Source organism: Pezoporus flaviventris, unplaced genomic scaffold, assembly GCF_033815535.1.
Source record: "Pezoporus flaviventris isolate CSIRO_AGI_PZ_B2104156 unplaced genomic scaffold, CSIRO_AGI_Pfla_v1 ptg000007l, whole genome shotgun sequence".
Taxonomy (NCBI): domain Eukaryota; kingdom Metazoa; phylum Chordata; class Aves; order Psittaciformes; family Psittacidae; genus Pezoporus; species Pezoporus flaviventris.
In genome coordinates, this window is record NW_026892555.1 from 50,667,174 (window position 1) to 50,686,960 (window position 19,787).

Sequence of the window (19,787 nt, forward strand, 5' to 3'; positions counted from 1 at the left end):
GACAGTATTACACCATCAGTGCTGGAGCTGTCAAGAAAAATAATATAAGCCTCTTCTCAGGCTACATCCAAGCTTTATCCAATTCAGATCAAAAACCGTTTCTGCCAGAACAAGATAAACCATGAAAGACAGACCTCACCCTATGGAAGCTTTATAAGCAGGTATTTCCTCACCACCCAGTCCCATCTCTGATATTTTGTTCACTGTATCAACAGATGGGGATAAGAAAACATAAAAGCAGCCCAGCAAACACTGCATGGGGCTCATCTGGAAAAAAAAAACCAAAACATATGAGATGCTAGCGTTTTATATGACAGGTAACATTTTTAGGGGATGATAATAAAGTGAGCATTTACTTAGTTTTGGTCTGGAAACAGAAACTCTTAAGTGTTAATGTGGGGACAGCACCTACAAAATGGAACCAACCAGCACAAGAGCTGGAAATTAACTCAGGATGGGAGCTGGAGCAGATAATGGGCACTTGAGTGACACAGAAATAGGGCAGTAAACATGAGAAAATGCAGGGAGACTTGGACAGGAAGCAACATGAAAATCAGCAACTTCTCTGGGAGTATGAACATGGGGTATTTGGGGGAATGGACACATTAACCAGAAATAGCACGAGGCTTCAAAATCCGACCATCTGTTTGGAGAAGGGAAAAGGGTAAGCAAATCCCTTCATCGCTGTTTGTGATTTATATTCCAGTAGTGCGTAAAAACACATAGAGAGAAGCAGCAGCAGGCTCTTTGGAGTGAGAACCACCCTGAGTGATGAGCCTGGAGAAAACAAAGGTAGAGGGACTGACACAGTTTCACCCTGGTGAGGCCATGAGCAAGGATGGTAACAAGGACAGGACCCTTGGCACCAACAGACCTCTGTCTGCTGGGGGAAGAGGTGGGTAAAAGGCCATCCTCCCCTGGGTTCTCGCAAGCAGGTTAACCAGCAATGAGCCTCGCATTGAGTGCACATGACTAAAAAATGTTTGAAAACTTTGCCAGATGGAGAACAAGCTCTTGTTGCCTGGCTCATGCCCAAGTGGTGCACCAAGGGGAGGGAACCAGAGATAACATTCCACTAGGAAGTTTTCAGCTAATCATTTATTCCCTAGAAAATGCAGTTTCAGGGAAGCTGAAACTATTTCTCCATGTAGGTCAACCCCTCTCAATAGTTTTCACCGTTAGGAAAATCAGCTGGTGCCTCCGAAGTACCAAAATGAAGATTTTGATATTGAAGTCCGATTTGATTCTGAAACAATGCTAAACCCATCATTTCACTGCCTAAACCATTTTCAGAAACTATTAATGAAAGCCGAGAGATAAGAGGACTAGATGCAAAAAATGGATGTGGAATGGGCATATACAGATATATTTTTTGTTGTTCTTTTAAACTTCTGGCATTTATTTCATTGTGACCATGTCCTCTGCTATGGCAAGAAGTGGAATTTAAAGTCCAATCTGCTGTTCACTTGGTACGACGTCTGAAGAAGTGACGTGGTTTTAATTCTTTGCTCTCCTTCAATATCTGTATAATACTTGCATATAACTGAAGGAACTACAAGGGACCCCACCTGTCCCACCACTTAGGTATGTTTTCCTAACAAGGTTATAAGAGACTTTTCCCCTGAATACCATGTGGTCCAGATGTTCCTAGCTGCGAGGAGCTGAGCTTTTCCTGGCAAAGAGGAAATGCTCCAGCCCCATAAAGGCCATACCAGCATCCTCCCTCCACCTTGCAGCATTTCCATATGGCTTGGCTCAACATGAAGTGAGTTTGTTTTTTATTTAAATTTCTTTAGCTTCAGTGAAATAATAATAATCAGCATCACCACCACCACTACCACTGAAAAGGAGCCCAAATGTTTTGCTGTTCGGTTTGGTTTTTTTTTAATTACCAAACTGAAGCAAAAGAACTTTTTCTGCTCAGCCTTATAGTTGATTATTATAAACTGGACAACATCAGTTATTGATTTCCAGACCCCTACACTTCTTGAACTGCAAGGATTTTAACTCATAAAAAGCTACCTATGGTACTTGGAAAACACACAACAGAAGAGTTGTGTATTAACTGTATTCAGCTGGAACATACTCAGGCAATGCCAAGACTCCTACTGACATGTGTCAGGTACCATAGATCTTAACTGAATCCCTTGGCTAATCTAAGTCAACCCTAATTATCGAGTCTGAGGATGGAAAACATCCTGTGTAACTACGATGACGCATCTCAACCCAGACACGTTTACTGAAACACATCCCAGGGAAGGAACAGAAAACTAAAACAAAGCTCTTCATATTAAATTAACTGAAATGTAAGCAATGAGTAGGTCAAAAGGAAAAGACACATTTAAAAAAATCCCTCTTGCATTCAGTAATCAGTTTCACATGTAAAGTCATTTGCAAGAGGCTGTGTGGAATTCATTAAACAATTAAAATGGGCAGGGGGTAACTGAAACTGTATCCTTCAGAAGGCAGGGTGCAGCTTATTACAGAATTTCCTTCCTGACCTTAAAACCTACCTCAAAATGGATGAGAAATTCAATGTTATTGAACTCCCCATGCAAAAGTGGTGTGCAGATGCACACTGAGACAGGTTCCAGGGGAGGGTTAACTTGGATGTTCAGAGGGGGACAACAGGGCCATATGTTCCCCCACTGCCATACAGAAACACAGAAGAGCTTTTCCTCCAGAGGGTAGCTTGCAAGCCAGGACAAGAAACGCATGCAGCACTAAAGTCAGCCACCACTCTCCTTCACTTCTGTGAGTGGCAGAAATAAGTCTGTGTCCTGAGTTTAGCGGCAGCAGTTATTTTCCTCCTTCTTAGTAGCTGGTGCAGCGCTGTGGTTTTGACTTTCAGCCTGGGAACAGTGCTGATAACACCGATGTTTTTAGTTACTGCTCAAATATTTAGTCTGACCAAGGACTTTTCTGAGTCTCATGCTCTGCCAGGGAGGAGGGGAAGCTGGGAGGAAGCAGAGACAGGACACCTGACCCAAACTGACCAAAGAAGTATTCCATACCACAGCATGTCATGCCCAGGATGTAACTGGAAGTTACCCAGAAGGGCTAGTGCACTGCAGGGTTGGAGGAGGTATTGGTCAGTGCTCGGTTGGGCGGGGTGGGGTGAGTTATCGGTTAGCTGGTGGTGAGGTGATATATTCTCTTCCTTTGTTATTTCCTTTATCATTATTATTATTGGTGGTAGCAGTAGTGATCGGTGTTATACCTCAGTTACTGAACTGTTCTTATCTCAACCCCTGGGAGTTGCATTCTTTCGATTCTCCTTCCCATCCCTCCAGGAGCAGGGGGAGGAGTGAGACAGCAACTGCGTGATTTATGGCTCATAGTATTTAAACTACAACAGTATGCTTGTTCTTTATTTGTGTTAGCCCTCATAGCAGCCTTCCAGTGTCAGAAGGGGGCCTATAGGGATGCTGGAGAGGGACTCTTCATTAGGGACTGTAGTGACAGGACAAGGGGTAACAGGTTCAAACTTAAACAGGGGAAGTTTAGATTGGATATAAGGAGGAAATTCTTTCCTGTTAGGGTGGTGAGACACTGGAATGGGTTGCCCAGGGAGGTTGTGAATGCTCCATCCCTGGCAGTGTTCAAGGCCAGGTTGGACGAAGCCTTGGCTGACATGGTTTAGTGTGAGGCGTCCCTGCCCATGGCAGGGGGGTTGGAACTAGATGATCTTAAGGTCCTTTCCAACCCAAACTATTCTGATTCTAAGCCTGTCCTATGACCATCTTTAAGGACCTATTTTTTTTTAAATGAAGTATCCATGTAATCTCACTTTTTAACAGGAAAAAAAGAAAAAAATCACGTGCAACGCAATGCTCCCATCCAACCTGGCCTTGAACACTTCCAGCCATGGGGCATCCATAACTTCTCTGGGCAACCTGTTCCAGTGTGGATGTAGGGAAACCCATTAAGAAAATAGTGTCTCCATCAGGGAGGTAAGTCACCAGAGGTTCATTACAAAGGTGTAGCAACAGCTACAGCATGGGACACCCAGCTACTGCCTAGGTCCCAGCAGCAGCATGGCTAAGAAAACTGGAGACAAAAAAAACCCACAGTGTATTTTAAGAGTCCTCTCCTACCTCAACTGACCCTCACCCATCAAGAAGAGGGGATACCAGTAAGCTTTTTTTGAGATGTCAGTATTGCATGTGCTCTGCAGCCTATTGGAATCCTACAGCAACTCATTGTGTTTGATGTAGGGCTGCAGAGATGCCACAAGACAGGCTGCCATGGAAACTTTTCACTTACTGGTGTCCTGCACAATAAGAAAGTCTGAGTAGTAGAGGAGGGAAGAAAGAGTACAAATTACCAGTGAGCTCAGACAGCTGAGCCTTTGAAAATTAAGTATTTTACCATTAATTTATACAGATTATGTTATAGCTTTCTGATCTCACTTTGCATTTAATAGCTTGTATATGTTTAGAGAAGAAATGAAGGCAAATTACAACCTGTTTCAGGAAGACACTTCGAATTAAGCTACATGTAAGGGAGAGGATGACAGCTGGTTCCACTTGCATTTTTTAATTAAAATGCAGTAGTCTAGATAACATAGCATTGAGATGGGGCAGAGAAGGAAGACAAATAAATCCTAGAAATAGCATAATTATACTACAGTACTTGAAAACCCCTACTTAAAGTGGAAAGGAACCTAGAAATAAATTCTTTCTAATTGCTTTCTTCTATCTTAGGAAAAACCTGAGCTAGTGTGTTCATTATCTTTTTCAAGGTTATCTGAAACTAATTTGCAGTTTTGGATCTTGCTTTGTCTTTGGTTCTTCAAACCAACAAATGAGAAGTGCATTAAGCAAGGTCAGTTTATTTAACAGAGCAGTCTTCAGCATCCTCTTGGAAGTGCACTTTTAAGCCCAGCTCCAGACTTGACAGCTTTTGACAATGCATTTCTGAACCTGCTGATGGCTGGGAGAATGCAATGAAGAATCCAAAAAGAACCACTTCCATCAGGGGTGGACATCCAGGTATAAATCACTGCTCAGCACTCCTCTAAGCAGGATGCATCAACTCCTGTGACTGAGCGCCCATTAGGAGTCTCCAGCTTCTTCACAACATAAGAGAACCACGTAGCTACCCTGATGCTGGTTTTCTTTGACAGAGTACCAGGGGCAATGCTATTGTACAGCAAATACTTCTGCTCTGAAAGCCAACAGCTGTCCATGGACAACTGAAGCACCCTTAGGTGGACATCCCTGTAGATACATCTCATACAATATGAGAAACCCCTGGTGTCACACATGCAAAGTATTGAATGTGAGACACTGAAAGATAAAGCAGAAGAGGCTGTAAGAACATCCAGCATTAAATATGCAATAAGAAAAAGGGGCTTCTGAAACAAAGGACATCAATGAGATAATGGATTAACCAAACCTGCCTCAGAAGCATCTCAATCTGTGAGTACATGCACTTTCAGCTGTCAGGTCATTAACTGGATAAACACATAATTGATAAGTTCTAGGTTGTGCTCTACTTGAAAACAATAAGCTCCTTTTAAATGACATTAATATTTAACATACATAAAAGCATTTGCCATTTGCAAAGCACTCTACAGAGTACCTGATGGATTCTATAATGATCTCCAACTCCCAGGCTAGGGAATGCAAGTCTGGAGGGATAAATACCTGGCCTGCATCCAGACCAAGATTCACAGACAGAGTTATGATTTTAGCTCAAAATTGTATTTCTAAGTTTCTGATCCTTCTAGATTACACTGCTTTGTAGCCTTCAGTGGAAAGAAGCATGACACAGAGCTGGAAGACAGGAGATGACAACATGGGATGACATTTCTGACTCACATTCACTGACTGTTACATCCCTAGACTGGGCTACTGTCCACACTGAAAGTTGCATTTAAGTGAGTTAAACACAAGGAATAGAAATATTAAATATTTGATTACCATGCTTTGTCCACCCCTCTCCCCTTTCTATTAAGGAATTAGTCTTAGGGAATTCACTGACCTCGATATTTTGTTAGGTCTTCCAGTATACTTTCCCCTCCCTGCCAGTTTAAAGGGATACAGTAATTTCACTTGTAGGTGATCCTTAAAATAGGATAGCATTTTTTTTTAAATGTGACAGATCATTTCTCATGCTGCAGCCCTGAGTTTCTGTGAAACAGCCACAGAATTTTGTTATTACCCAAAATTACAGTAGGAGAACCTCACCTTCAGCCTCCTACATGATTTCCTGAGATGTCTCCTGAGACAGACCCTCAGTCTCCCTGCCCTAACTCCCTTTGTATACGCTTTTTCTCCCTGGCAGAAAAAGCACAGTGAAGATCACGTAATTTCTCTTGTCTGGACACAGCATCCTTTTGCTATAGCTAAAATTTATGCATATGGAAAGTGGTCTCCCCTGGGGATCTACCGAGTGATCCCACTGGCTAAGGTGGGCTGTGCCAGAGAGGCACCTGCTGTTGCATCCTCAATACACACAATATGCTGACAATACCACCTAGGAAGAGATGTAAAGTCTGGATCACCCATTTAAGTTATGTAAATGCATGCACCACGCCAGCTGCACTTGTTCCCTGAAATACCTGTGCATCCTAACTAACTTCTGTTCCAATGAACCCAACAGTCTGCCCATCATCATAGCCTTACAGCTTTGTCATTTAAGGATTCATCCTTTTAAGAGCTCTATTCTCATCAATATTATATTCTGCCTAGGAAGTCTGACCATCTTAGAAGCAGATAAAGTGATCACTGAGGACAGTCAATAGAACTTCAAAATATTTCAGGACTAAAGTAGAAAAATACATACAAAATTTATACTGGACATTATTCAAGAGCTATTAAATATTTGCAAAGTAGAGAAATCTGACAAGCAATAAAACATGATGGCTTCTATATGCAAGCATTTTGACACTTCAACAGAGTCCAAGTTTAGTGAAAAAGCAGAATTTCCTGAAAGGAAGTACTATTCACAGCATTTATTTTTTTTTTTTTTTTAGAAGTGGAAGTCTAAATCTCCATTCCTGCTTAATCTTATGTTTTCATAAAGCTCAGCCTGCTAGACAAGATTGCCATAGAAATCCTATTTGGTAAGATTTGCTTGACTATATTCCAAAAAGTGACTCACATTTTACAACCAAGAGGCTAAAGCTGAAACGAGTTTGACTGTTTCCATCAAAGCCAGTATTAGTCAATTTTCCAGTTTAACGGTTCGCATGCTTATCTTAACAGACAAAACTGGAACCACAGGTCAAGAAATTACAGAATGGTTTGGGTTGGAACGCGTAGTTCCAATGCCCTTGCCATGGGAGAGACACAGTCCACTAGACCAGGCTGCTCAAAGCCCCATCCAACCTAGCTTTGAACACTTCCAGGTACGAGACATAGACAGCTTCCCTGGGCAACCTCTTCCAGTGCCCCACCACCCTCACAGTAAAAACTTTCTTCCTAATATCTCATCTAAATCTACCTAATTTCTAAATTCTAAAATTTAATGTTTAAAGCCATTATCCCTTGTCCTGTCACTACATGTCACTAGGGACAATGTAGGCTCTCTCTGGAAGCTACACAGGATTTGGAGAAGGCTGAGGTTCTATATGACTTCTGTGCCTCAGTCTTCACTGGCAAAGGCTCTGACTGCACCACCCAAGTCTTGGAAGGCAGACGCAGGGACTGTGACAATGAAGAGCTTGGGCCCGCTGTAGGAGAGGAACTGGTTCAAGACCATCTTAAAAACCTGAATGTGCACAAGTCCATGGGACCTGATGAAATCCATCAGTGGGTCCTGAAGGAGCTGGTGAATGAAGTTGATAAGCCACTGGCCATCATATTTGAGAAATCATGGCAGTCAGGTGAAGTTCCCAACAACTGGAAATAGGGAAATATAACCCCCATTTTCAAGAAGGGGAAAATGGATGACCCAGGGAATTACAGACCAGTCAGTCTCACCTTCGTGCCTTGGAGCAGATTCTCCTGGATGGCATGATAGGGCACATGAAAAACAACACGGTGATTGGTGACAGCCAGCATCGCTTCACTAAGGGGAAATCCTGCCTGACCAATCTGGTGGCCTTCTATGATAGGGCTATAGAACTGATGGACAGGTGTAAAGCAGTTGATGTCATCTACCTGGACTTGCGCAAAGCATTTGACACTGTCCCACACGACATCCTTGTCTCTAAATTGGAGGGACATCAATTTGATGGATGGACCACTCGGTGGATAAAGAACTGGCTGGATGGCTGCACGCAAACAGTTGTGGTCAATGGCTCAATGTCTGGCTGGAGACCAGTAACGAGTGGCATCCCTCAGGGATCAGTATTGGGACCGGTCTTGTTCAACATCTTTGTTGGTGACGTGGACAGTGGAACTGAGTGCGCCCTCAGCAAGTTTGCCGATGACACCAAGCTGTGTGGTTTGGTTGATACCCTGGAGGGAAGGAATGTCATCCAGAGGGACCTTGACACGCTTGTGAGGTGGGCTGATGCCAACCTCATGAAGTTTAACCATGCCAAGTGCAAGGTCCTGCACCTGGGTTGGAGCAATCCCAGGCACAGCTACAGGTTGGGCAGAGAAGAGATTCAGAGCAGCCCTGCGGAGAAGGACTTGGGGGTGTTGGTCGATGAGAAAATGAACATGAGAATTGTTGGAACAAGTCCAGAGGAGGGCCATGATGATGATCAGGGGACTCGAGCACCTCCCGTATGAAGACAGGCTGAGAAAGTTGGAGCTGTTCAGCCTGGAGAAGAGAAGGCTGTGTGGAGACCCCATAGCAGTCTTCCAGTGTCGGAAGGGGGCCTATAGGGATGCTGGGGAGGGACTCTTCATTAGGGACTGTAGTGACAGGACAAGGGGTAACAGGTTCAAACTTAAACAGGGGAAGTTTAGATTGGATATAAGGAGGAAATTATTTTCTGTGAGGGTGGTGAGGCACTGGAATGGGTTGCCCAGGGAGATTGTGAATGCTCCATCCCTGGCAGTGTTCAAGGCCAGGCTGGACAAAGCCTTGGCTGACATGGTTTAGTGTGAGGTGTCCCTGCCCATGGCAGGGGGTTGGAACTAGATGATCTTAAGGTCCTTTCCAACCCTAACTATTCTATGATTCTATGTCCATGTAAAAAGCACTTCTCAGGCCTGTCAAGGTTCCTTGTGGTAGCATCCCCTCCCTCCAGCCTGTCAACTGCATCACACAGCTTGGTGTCTCTGACAAACTTCGCTGAAGATGCACTCAATCCCATTGTCCATGTTGCCAACAAAGATGTTAAACAGTGCTGGTCCCAATACTAACCCCTGATTAATACCACTCCTCACTGGTCTCCACTTGGACACTAAGCCATTGACCACAACAGTTTTGAGCATGACCACACAGCCAATTACTTATCCACTGAGTGGTCTATCCGTCTATCTCCACTTTAGTGACAAGGATGCCATGCAAGGCAATGTCAAATGCCTTGTACAAGTCACTCCTCCCTTATCCACCAATGCCATGACCGCATCACAGAAGGCTTCCAAATTTGTCAGGCATGATTCGTCCTTACGAAAGCCATACTGGCTGTCGCTAATCACTCTCTTATTGTCCATATGCCTTAGCATATTCTCCAGGAGGATCTGCTCCATGATCTTACTGGGCACAGAGGTGGGACTGACTGGTCTGAAGTTCCCTTGTTCATCCTTTTTTCTCCTTTTTAAAAACGGGGGGTTATGCTGCCCCTTTTCCAGTTGATGGGAACTTCACTGGACCACCATAACTTCCCAAATATAATGGATAGTGGCTTAGCCACTTCATCCGCCAGTTCCCTCAGAACTCATGGACGTATCTCATCAAGTCCAGAGACTTGTGCGCCTTCAGGTTCCTCAGATAATCTCAAACCTGACCTTCTCCTACAACAAGCAATTCTTCATTCTCTCAGTCCCTGCCTATGCTTTCTGCAATGATTTCATAGTCACATAGTACGCAGCCAGATGGCTATTGCTAGATTGAAGGAAACAACACAAGACCTGGCCAGTGAAATTAAAAGATATTCGAAAGCATGGCTACTAAGTCTCTGTAAGAGCAGTAAAATCACAGCTCCTGTCTGAAGCTAACTCCTAGCATAGCAAAATTTGGCCCAGTCTGTAAAGCCGCAGTTAAAAAAATCAAGTTCCTCACCTGCCACTCTTCAAAGCACTTAAAAAGAGAATGGTTGGAGAACACAAGGGCTGAGTGCTATCTGATTTTAAGGACATTATGTTTTGGCTCCCAGTCATGAACTTCTTTCTTCCCCCCTCTCTCCTTCTTTGTGTTCCTGCAGATTCTCCTTTCAAGCCTGTATCTCTACCTTTACACTCACCCATTCCCCCCAGGTGGCTTTTCTTTGCAGGGAAGGCTGGCTCTCCTGAGCCCTCCAACACACATTCTTACCCTCCTGGCTACTGCTGGATCAGAGCTCAGCCTTGCCTTGTGTGCATGGCCTCCTGATCTAAAGCAGACTCAGTACAGGCTGGTCCACTGTCCAAAGACCACTTTGGTGCCAACAGCTGAACAGAGAAATGGGTCCACACTGAGATGAGTCCACTCTCATGCTCACTCTGAGATGCTGAATTTGCTCACTTTCTGTGTCTCTGTGACCTTGTGGGGCTGCAATTAAGGCATCCGCTTAGCATGGGTCTGCCTGTAGGCACAGACTAGTTCCTAAGTGAAAGTGTGGCAAAGACCATCCTTTTCAAAAGAAGGCTCCTGGTAGAGTCCTAGCAAGGAAGGCAAGTTTCCTTACAGAAAACCACCAGCACCTTTCTGCTAGTAATGTTTAGACACAGTTAGGATTCACAGATATTACGGACAAGGACATAAAACTCCCCACTTTCACTGCTACTCACTCCTGACGTCTCCGCTGTCTTCCGCTGGGTATCTCTCATGCCCCAACTAATCTCATGATGGTCAGAATTAGTTTGGATAGCAACTCAATGCAAGTGTCAAGTCAGCAGAGTACCAAGGAAAAGAGAAGCCTGATGGGATCAAAATCCTTTGTTTATGGGCTTTGCTGCCCATTATTCATTTTCTGCATTCTGTTGCAGCATGTGCTGACACAATATTAATCTAAAGTCTCCATCTCCTCCAGGGACTGTTCATGATCCTTCACCCAGCTCAAGTCTGTGCAATGTCTTCAACCTCCAGAGAAAACAACAGAAACATTTCTGTGCTTGGCACTGGCAAAATATCAGACCATTCACTCTTTTCCTTTAACTAGGAATCTAATTTCAATTGTTTTCCTCCAGACAGGATGAAAAAAAGCAAAGACAAAAAGCAATTTACCTCTACTTCACATGCATATTCTGATCCATCCAGGAGTGTCACTTTGCATTGCATATTTTTCGGTTTCTTGACAATCTTTAGAGGAGACTTGGAAAGTTTGCTAGATGATGATCTCTGTGAAAGCTTGTCGTCCTCTAGCTGCTGGTATTCCAGCTGTTTTGCACTTGCAGCAGCAAACTCCTGTTCTTTGTCTGTGTCCTAAAAGAGAAAAAAAGATACTTTTTTAAGTGAGATAAGCCAATCATGCTGTGCAGTACACTATGCACCCAGCATCGAAGTATTTAAGTGAGCCTAGAGTGTGGCTTGGATGAGAAAGTTGCTGATGAAGGATGGAGTCTCCTTTACCTATTGAAAAGACTTCCCATATTCATCCCAACCCTCCTTTCTCACTCCAAAATACACAGAATACCCATGAAGGATAGACATGTATAAAAACACTTTAGGCTTCTATTTTTTCCATAGATACAAAATCGCACTTGGACTTCCTGGACCTGTTTGCCCTGTTGGAAATCCTGAATAACTGGTAAATGTGATGAACAGATATTCCTACAGTTTCTTAATATTACTTTCAAGTCCTCTACCTATGAAATTGTATGATGCTTCCATAGTGTCATACGGAACAGGAAAAGACCATCAGGTTTGCACTAATTTTGCTGTCTGTAAGCGAGCAGTACCTGAATGAGGGAATGGATCCCTGTAACAGTGTGAATCTGCAGGGGGATGCTGACATGTCTGGGAGAGTGAAAGGCTCTGTAAGCAAAGGGTTAAATAAACAGGATGGAAGTGAGGGACCAAACAACTTTCATGTGCAGCCAGCTGGCTAATGGATGATAAATACAGGATGAGAGGCTGAATTTTGCTCTCTGCAGATGCCTGGTAAGTCCCTCAAGCTGGCAAGAACTAGGTGCTATTTGAAAGACAAATACACTGCAGGGAAAAGCGGTAAGAAGAAACAACCATGCTTACTTTTGCTTGGGTTTATCTGAGGGTCAGACCATTTGAAGAGTTACTGTGATGCAGCACAGCCCGTAGTCCTCACCACAGCACTAGATGAAAGCCAGAACAGCTCTACAGCATTTCACCTTCCCTAGCAACAGCTCTATGTCACAGTCATTACCATTCTCATCAGTTATGCCCCTGACAGTCTCCAAACAAAACCTCAACGTGAGTGAAGTAATACCTAAGCTAAAGCTTAAATAAAATAAAATTAAAATAATGTATTTCCATTATCTCACTACAAGGAAAGAAAACCCAAACATATTTGGCTCTGAATGATGACAGTGTAATAAGCAACAAGCATTGCTGGAAACAGAATAGAAATTAATCCTCCAAGTTGGTTTCCATTCATGGTATATAATAAACCTTGAATGAAGCAAATCCATCCAAATGCTTTAATCTGCTTTGAGAGCAAAACAGCCTTGCATCATATAAACAGCAACAACAGTGTACTGCTAAATCACAGGGAACTTTCCCCTAGAGATTTCATACAAGCCATAACCTTCACCTCTGCCTTTGGGTGAATGGGGGGAAAAGGAATTTGGAATCAGCTGCACTACCAACAGCACCAGCTCCCACCAAAGCCACAACAAATCACAAAGAGACAAATGCAAGAAGGCAAGGCAAGATCGCACAGTCCTTCTTAACCTGCAAGAAAGGACACACAGCCATGATCTTGTGGGCTTCCCTGGGCAGGGAGACTAAAAAGAAAGTGGAACTAGAAAGATAAAAGAGCAAGAGCTGATTTGAAAATCCACTTCATTCCCTGAGCCATGGAAATTCTTCCCCAGGAGCAGCCCCATGCCAGCCAGCTCTTTCCGATCTGGCTCCAGCACTTGAACACCAGATCTGTGTCTGGATATCAAGATTCTCACATACCTTGAAGACTGGTGGGAGATGAAAGAACAACGTATGTCAGTGGATTAGCTGTTTGCTGAGCATTTAACACTGTGAGGAATGGGGAGAGCCCCTCCATGCTCACAGCAAGGCTGAAGGTCAGTTACCCCTCTACCACAACCACAGCCAGGTGGCAAGTGGTCCAACCTACTGCACCAAGAACAAGACTGAAGATGTCTCCTGTTAGGGCCTCTGGGAAGAGCTGTGCTGCTGCTGAAGGGCTCTTTGATGATCTTCATACGCTTTGTTAAAGAAATCTGCCAGGGAAGGTGCACACACATGTGTGGCTGCAAAAGTCATTCCAGGGCTGGAAAAAATATACTGGCATACCTGGTGGCTCTTTAAGATTTCTGATGTGAGAGTCAGAACCCCTCTCCATCAGACCAACAACAAAAAACCCCAAACAGATACATGGAATTAATCTTTTGCAAGAAAACAGACAAGCTACTTGAGAGAAAAGAACACAACAAGGAAATCAAGCAGCCATTTAAGTTTTAGAATCATCTTCCGCCTGCAAATGTTTCTGCGAATCCTAGTGGACTGGTGATTATATGTCTTCATTAAGACATTTGGTATCTCAAGAATACAGCAGCTATTTGCTTATTTATAAATATTAAAAAACAAAAGTACTGAGGTTATTTTATTTGTTAAGGTTCCCATCTACACGAAGATCACAGAATGTGTCTATGTTAAAATCATACAAAGGATTTTTTCTCATTTGTCTGGAGAACAAAACATGCCAAGAACTATTACAGAAGATTCTCCAAACTATGCTGACATGTTCAGGCACTGAGGTACTTTCAGGCTGTATTAAGCATCTTCTTCCTAAAGAAACCCGACATCCTGGTATCTAGGAAGAGGGGGGAAAAAAGTGGCCAGTGAAAATCCATGTACTCAGTGAATTATTTTGAATTCTGCAAGTGCAGTTACATTTTCTCTTTAATTCTTCTCCAAGATACTTCTGTGCTTTATTTCTGCAGTATTTTCAGTGTTGCAGACTAAATTTTCGTGCAGCACAAGCTGCTTCAGGATTTGTGTTTTTTTCAGCATAAGGTCTCTTATTTTTGTCTATATTACTGCACCTTACTCTGACACAGCATGTCCAACCCCTTCTTGAAGCTGGACCCCTCTCTCAAAAAAAGCCTTTAGAGTCATAGGATTCAGCAGTAATGCTCTTTGATGCTTCACAGCTTCTCACTGCGGTATGAAGTTGCCAAGCTTGCACAACACATGAATTCCACCTACTGATTGTAGTTGCTCAGTAATGTTAGTGTCCAAACTCCATGATTCCTATTTTGTTGAGAAAAAGCAAGAAGGTAAGCAGGAAGATCGTAAGACTGCATTACTATACCTGATAGGAAGGTATAGTAATGCAATTTCTCTAGTAGCTGCTAATCTCAACATTAAGAAGCCTTTTAGTCTTCATTAAAATGTTCTTTTTTACGTGTATTGAATGACAAAATGTCACTGCCATGGATTGGTAACTTAAATCTTTCTTCCCAAGGTTCTCTCATTGACCTTTTTAATGATACTACTCCCAACAGCTCTGTCTCAGTGTTCTGTTTAAGTAGTTCTTTCTTGTGATAGAGACACTAAAGCCACTACAAAATATACTGGGCAGATCACTGTAGGTGGATTTGGCATTCATTTTACAGTATGGACTTTTGGATTCAATCTGGTCATCTCAGTGGGAAAGTCTCACATATCCCTTCACAAATCCAGTTCTTCTATCAAGGCTTCTTACAGACACTGGCTGACAAGTGGTGGTCTTTGGGAAAGGAAGGGATCATGCAAATGAGATCATCTCAGGTCTCCAAACTCAAACCTACATAGTAAACACAGATGGACAAGTGTGGTGTCTAAAGAGTTGGGGTTTTTTTGGTGGCTATTTTGGGTTTTGGTTTGGTTTGTTGGTTTGTTGGGTTTTTCTACTGGGGACAGAAAGATTACTGAAGATGTCTGGAAGAACAAAATTAATAATACTTCTGCCTAGGCTTGATAGAATTACACTTTAAACTAGTACCAGTTTACGCAGTGCCTTTCTCTTCTGGACAAGCATCCCTGCCACTTTTCCCCAAAGTAACTACATGCAATTTCTGATCTCTTTCAGAGACCAAGACTGTTCCAACACATAATTGGTGGGTGTGGGAGCAAGAGCAGAGGTGTCTTTGGTGTGCACGGCATGAGGGTGATCAAGGGTTACATTAATGGTAAAAATGATTGGCAATCAAAAAAATAAGCAGCTCTTCCGATAGTTGATCTCCAACAGAAATAAGCATGAAAAATCCTGCTCTGCCATGTCTACCTCTATAAACTATTAGACGTCCTTTTAATTTGGTCCCATAATCATTTGTTGCCCCAAGCATTTATGTAATGCACCCCTAAATGAGGGAGATACATAAATACTTTGTATCTGAAATTGCTCACCTCCCCACTTTTTCCCCACCAGCAGGACTGGGCTGTAGCTCTGTTTCAAACCCAAAAGCACAGCCAGCCCCTCAAATAGCTTCTACAGAAGGGTCACACTGATTTTAAGTAACACCTCACATCTGCTTGTTTCATAAGCACTGTTTCACAACTAGGTAAAACAACAGGACCCCACTTTTTAAAGGGTGAAGAAGAGGAGTTAGACTTACTCCCCTCCTTCAAGTGTGAATGCAATCAAGTGGAGGTCATAACCTTACAGAGCTAAGAGATGTAATTTGCAGGTACCTCATTAATTGTGTGTCACTTACCCATGAAGAACAATGCCTGTTAATCCTATTGACTGGAAATTATTTACAGGGAAAAAGAAAGCAGCTTCCTCAAATTTAATAAGTGCAACAACGAACCAAATGGAAAAGCATGTGAAAGCTCTCCTGAAACCTATTACATGAATAGTTAGAGTAATTATAATGCAGTCATTTCAGAACTACGAGAAGCTTAAGGGTCCACATATTCTTCATGGCTCACACATCAGACAAGCAAGCATGAAATCAGTTCTTAGCAGGTCTCAAAGAAATAAACTCTAAAAACATCTTCAACTTCTTAAAAACTGGCACTGTTTGCTATTTAATGCAAATGGAAGACTGCAGACATTTCCTGCTTAGTTAATAAGACTTCCCTTATATTTAAGCACTGGAGACAAAAAGACCTAACATGAATTTAAAAACACTCTGCATGAGAACTATTGTTTTTTGAAAGCAAAAGACCAACCACTCAAGATCTACAGCATCACATGAAACATCCTTCCACAAACATCTGAATATATATTTCCACTCATAGCACACCAGGCCCCTTTTATCCCACGAGTAATAAGTGGGGGCACATTGCCAGTGGGGTGCAGCAAGCATGCATGCAGAAGCTCCCTTACCTGCTCCTTTTTCACTGGCGTGCTGTGGGCTGCCACAGCTGAGAACTGCTCGAGCGCGTTATGATGCTCTTCGCTAAGCTGCTGCTGGTCCTGTGGCTGGGTCTCCGCTGCCTCTTGCTGAGCAGGGCTCTCCTGCTGATCCTGCTCTTTATCCTTGGACTCGGAGTCCGATCCTGATTCCGTAGTCATGGTTGGTTATTCTGTAAAACAAGGTGAGCAGACCTACTGAGTACGATCTCACAGCCATGAATTTGTAAGCTAGGCTTACAAAACAGAGAAACATCAGGCACAAGTTTTAGTCTCATATGCTCAGCTTTTAGAACTAAAGAGGACTGACAAGGCTCCCTAGAAAACCTTCCCTGGTACAAAAGAGATCTAAATGCAACCATATGCTAAGGAAGAGCACAATGCCATAAGATCTTATTCTACATTATGGTGCCAAGAGGATGGTGCCAGACCCTTTTTCAGTGGTGCCCAGCAACAGGACAAAGAGCAATGGCCATAAAGGAGAATAACATACTGAGAAAAGCTCATGTGACTGAGGGCCCTAAATCCAACACAATTCACTGCAGCTTGGGTTTCTGAACCATGTGGAAACTTTTGCAAACACTACATCTTTTGTTCTTTACATTAAAGTCAACAGGGCTTGAACTCCTCAGCACCTGCACTCCCTTTCAGAAATGGAGTCAAGTACTTTCAACGCTTCCAGGCAACATATATGTTAGAAGCATCTAAAGTGGGTCCACCAACTTCAGTGCAAATGTACAACTGTCCTCAAGCCCACTTCCGTCCTTCCCACTTGAATTCATCAACATTTCTGTCATTTTTTTCTAAGTGCTAGAGCATCCAGAAGAAAAAATACTTCCATTAAGTCATTCTATGTGTTAGATTTAAAGTGAATATGACTTTCCTTGAATATGAACAAAGTTTAGAGATTTGAATTTAACTTTGTCCAATACTAAATGAAAATTAAAACATTACAATATCCATTTAAAATCTTAACTATTTCAATTAAATAGTTTAATTATAAATATGTGTGTGGCACCCAATTCTCAAACTACATACAAGCTATACCCAACGTTAAAAAATCATACCGTGATTTCGTTATCAAAACAAAGATTTGAAAAAGCAGACTTTGTGCCACTTAAGCAGAGTGTGTTTTTGTTTGTTACTCATACATTCTTAGTCCTCGTGATCTTATCCTTGAGCATTTTGCTTTTAAGCAACTTGAAAAGAAACCAATCTGCTGCAATCTATTTCTGTTCATTATCAGGCCATGATTTCTTTAACCTGGTAACCATAGCTACTATGTAAATATAAGCAGTTCCACAAAATATACATCTGCTAATTCATCTGCTAGGAAGTCACTATCAAACCTTAACATACACTGCAATGTTTACTAATAGAAGCAGGTTTATTAAGGATCACCAAAAAAAAAGTACAGGTTTTTATTTTTTTGTTTACTTCGATGTTTAATAAGCTACATTGCTTGACAGAAATGTTTTAAATTAGGCCAATTATTATTTTCAAACTCATTTATGTACTCTGTACTTTCAACGCTAAGTTCTACAGTGAGTATGTGTGTCTCTACATCAAGCAAGCGCACAGCATTCAGCCTGTGCTCAGTTTTTGCACTGTGTAAGGCCAGGAGTGCTAGTTCCTACCTCCTGCATGTCTAAAACAGCACAAGAGAGAAGCGGAACTAGAAAGCATATATGGCAGATTGATGCTTCAGGCCATACTTTCAAGGTACTAATGTGTGATACACTTGTTTAGGAATCCATCATAAATTTCTACACTCAAACAGCCACAGTTATATAAAAAACACTTATTATAATTTATTGTTTAATAAGTTGTCTTTAGCATCTCCAAAAAGCAATAATAACTCAATGTCTTTTAAAATGTGACAGTCAGAAAGGCATTCACCTGATCAAACTTCAGGTGCCCACATCTGAGATGGTCACTTTAAACGCAGAGCAGAAAGCCAGACATTTCAGAGCACTGACCTATTTTAGATGCCTGCATTAAGCTGAGATAAATCACATCCTAGCATGACGTTGTCCAACTCACTACAAAGGAAGCCTAAACAAGTTCCTCCAATGTAGATCAAACAAACCCATCCTCCACCTTTAATTCTATTAAGCCACTATTTCTTTTATGCTTTAAAAATTAAACTGCAGAACAATGTTAATCTCTCAGAGTTTTGTTTTGCCCATCTGTCAGATGAACAAGGAATAAATATTTTTCAGCTGATTATGAGCACACTGCTTTAAAAGCACCCAGGTCTCCACAAACTCCCCCCCCCCCCCAAACCATGTTTTGTACAGGTGTATGAAGACATGAAATGCAAATTAACCAACTAAATAAGTGAACAAAAGCAAACTATGTACTTGATTTTTCTTTTCCATAGGGTATGAATTAGGAAGTAACAAAAAACTGCCTTCCAGCTAGAAAAACCATTCACCAAACAACACCAAACAGCACAGATGACCAATACAAAGTGTAATGCCTGGAAGTTGTAGTACAAAGTCTTTTTTTCCCCTCCCTCTTGATATGAGTTAGGGCAGTGTAAATAGGAAGCAATCAACATTATTTGCTTTTTGGAAACTGCCAACCCAACTATCTCAAAGCATTAATCTGTATAAGATCAGACTGATAGCCAATACGAACCAAAAGTCTGTCTTCCTTCAGCTGTCATCAATGTGTTTCTGGAAGCTCAATTTTGCACCTTATGTAGCTTCTTTCCTAATAAACATTTGTATCCTGGCTGTTCAAGAGTATGGAAACACAGCCATTTAAATTAGCTTCACAGACACAACTTCATGTAGCTAGAGATTAAATCAAGCTTTACTTTTTTTTTTGCCAGCTATAATTTTCTACCTCAAGGAACAACAAATGTGGTTCTTAACTTCTTCCCACATGAAGACATTCCCACATGAAGCAGAGCCTCACAACACAGTGAGTAACTCTCTAGGACTGATTTTCTTTCCAGTTACATGAGTCCTTGCTTGCTCTAAGAGTGCTTTGTTAGAAAACTTTTTGTGCATTATTGAATCTTTTAGCATAAGCGATTTCCTGGATACAATATTCCTGTCATTAGCCAGACACCAGATGGATTTAATTAATCCAAGGTTATCCATTTCCAAATGTCTTCTTTAGTTCCCAATGCATACTAATATGTTTAATAACAAATACTGAGAACAAAATACTATCGATTTCACACTGTTATCATACAGATGTAAACAGAAGCAGAACAAACATTTTGAAT

General features: G+C 42.1%; 1 protein-coding gene across 27 annotated transcripts in view; it reads right to left on the minus strand.

Moving 5' to 3' along the window:
* EPB41L3 (erythrocyte membrane protein band 4.1 like 3) overlaps window positions 1–19,787 on the minus strand; it is a 147,294-nt gene that overhangs the window by 54,763 nt on the left and 72,744 nt on the right. For 26 of the 27 annotated variants that reach the window (XM_061448729.1, XM_061448727.1, XM_061448755.1 and 23 more), the window contains exons 2-3: window positions 16,520–16,719; window positions 11,275–11,472 (exon numbers count right to left, since the gene is read on the minus strand). In XM_061448729.1, the coding sequence (XP_061304713.1) occupies window positions 11,275–11,472; window positions 16,520–16,708 (387 nt within the window). In that variant the 5' untranslated portion in view covers window positions 16,709–16,719. The remainder of the gene's footprint in view (window positions 1–11,274; window positions 11,473–16,519; window positions 16,720–19,787) is intronic. The other variant, XM_061448733.1, reaches the window with a different exon arrangement.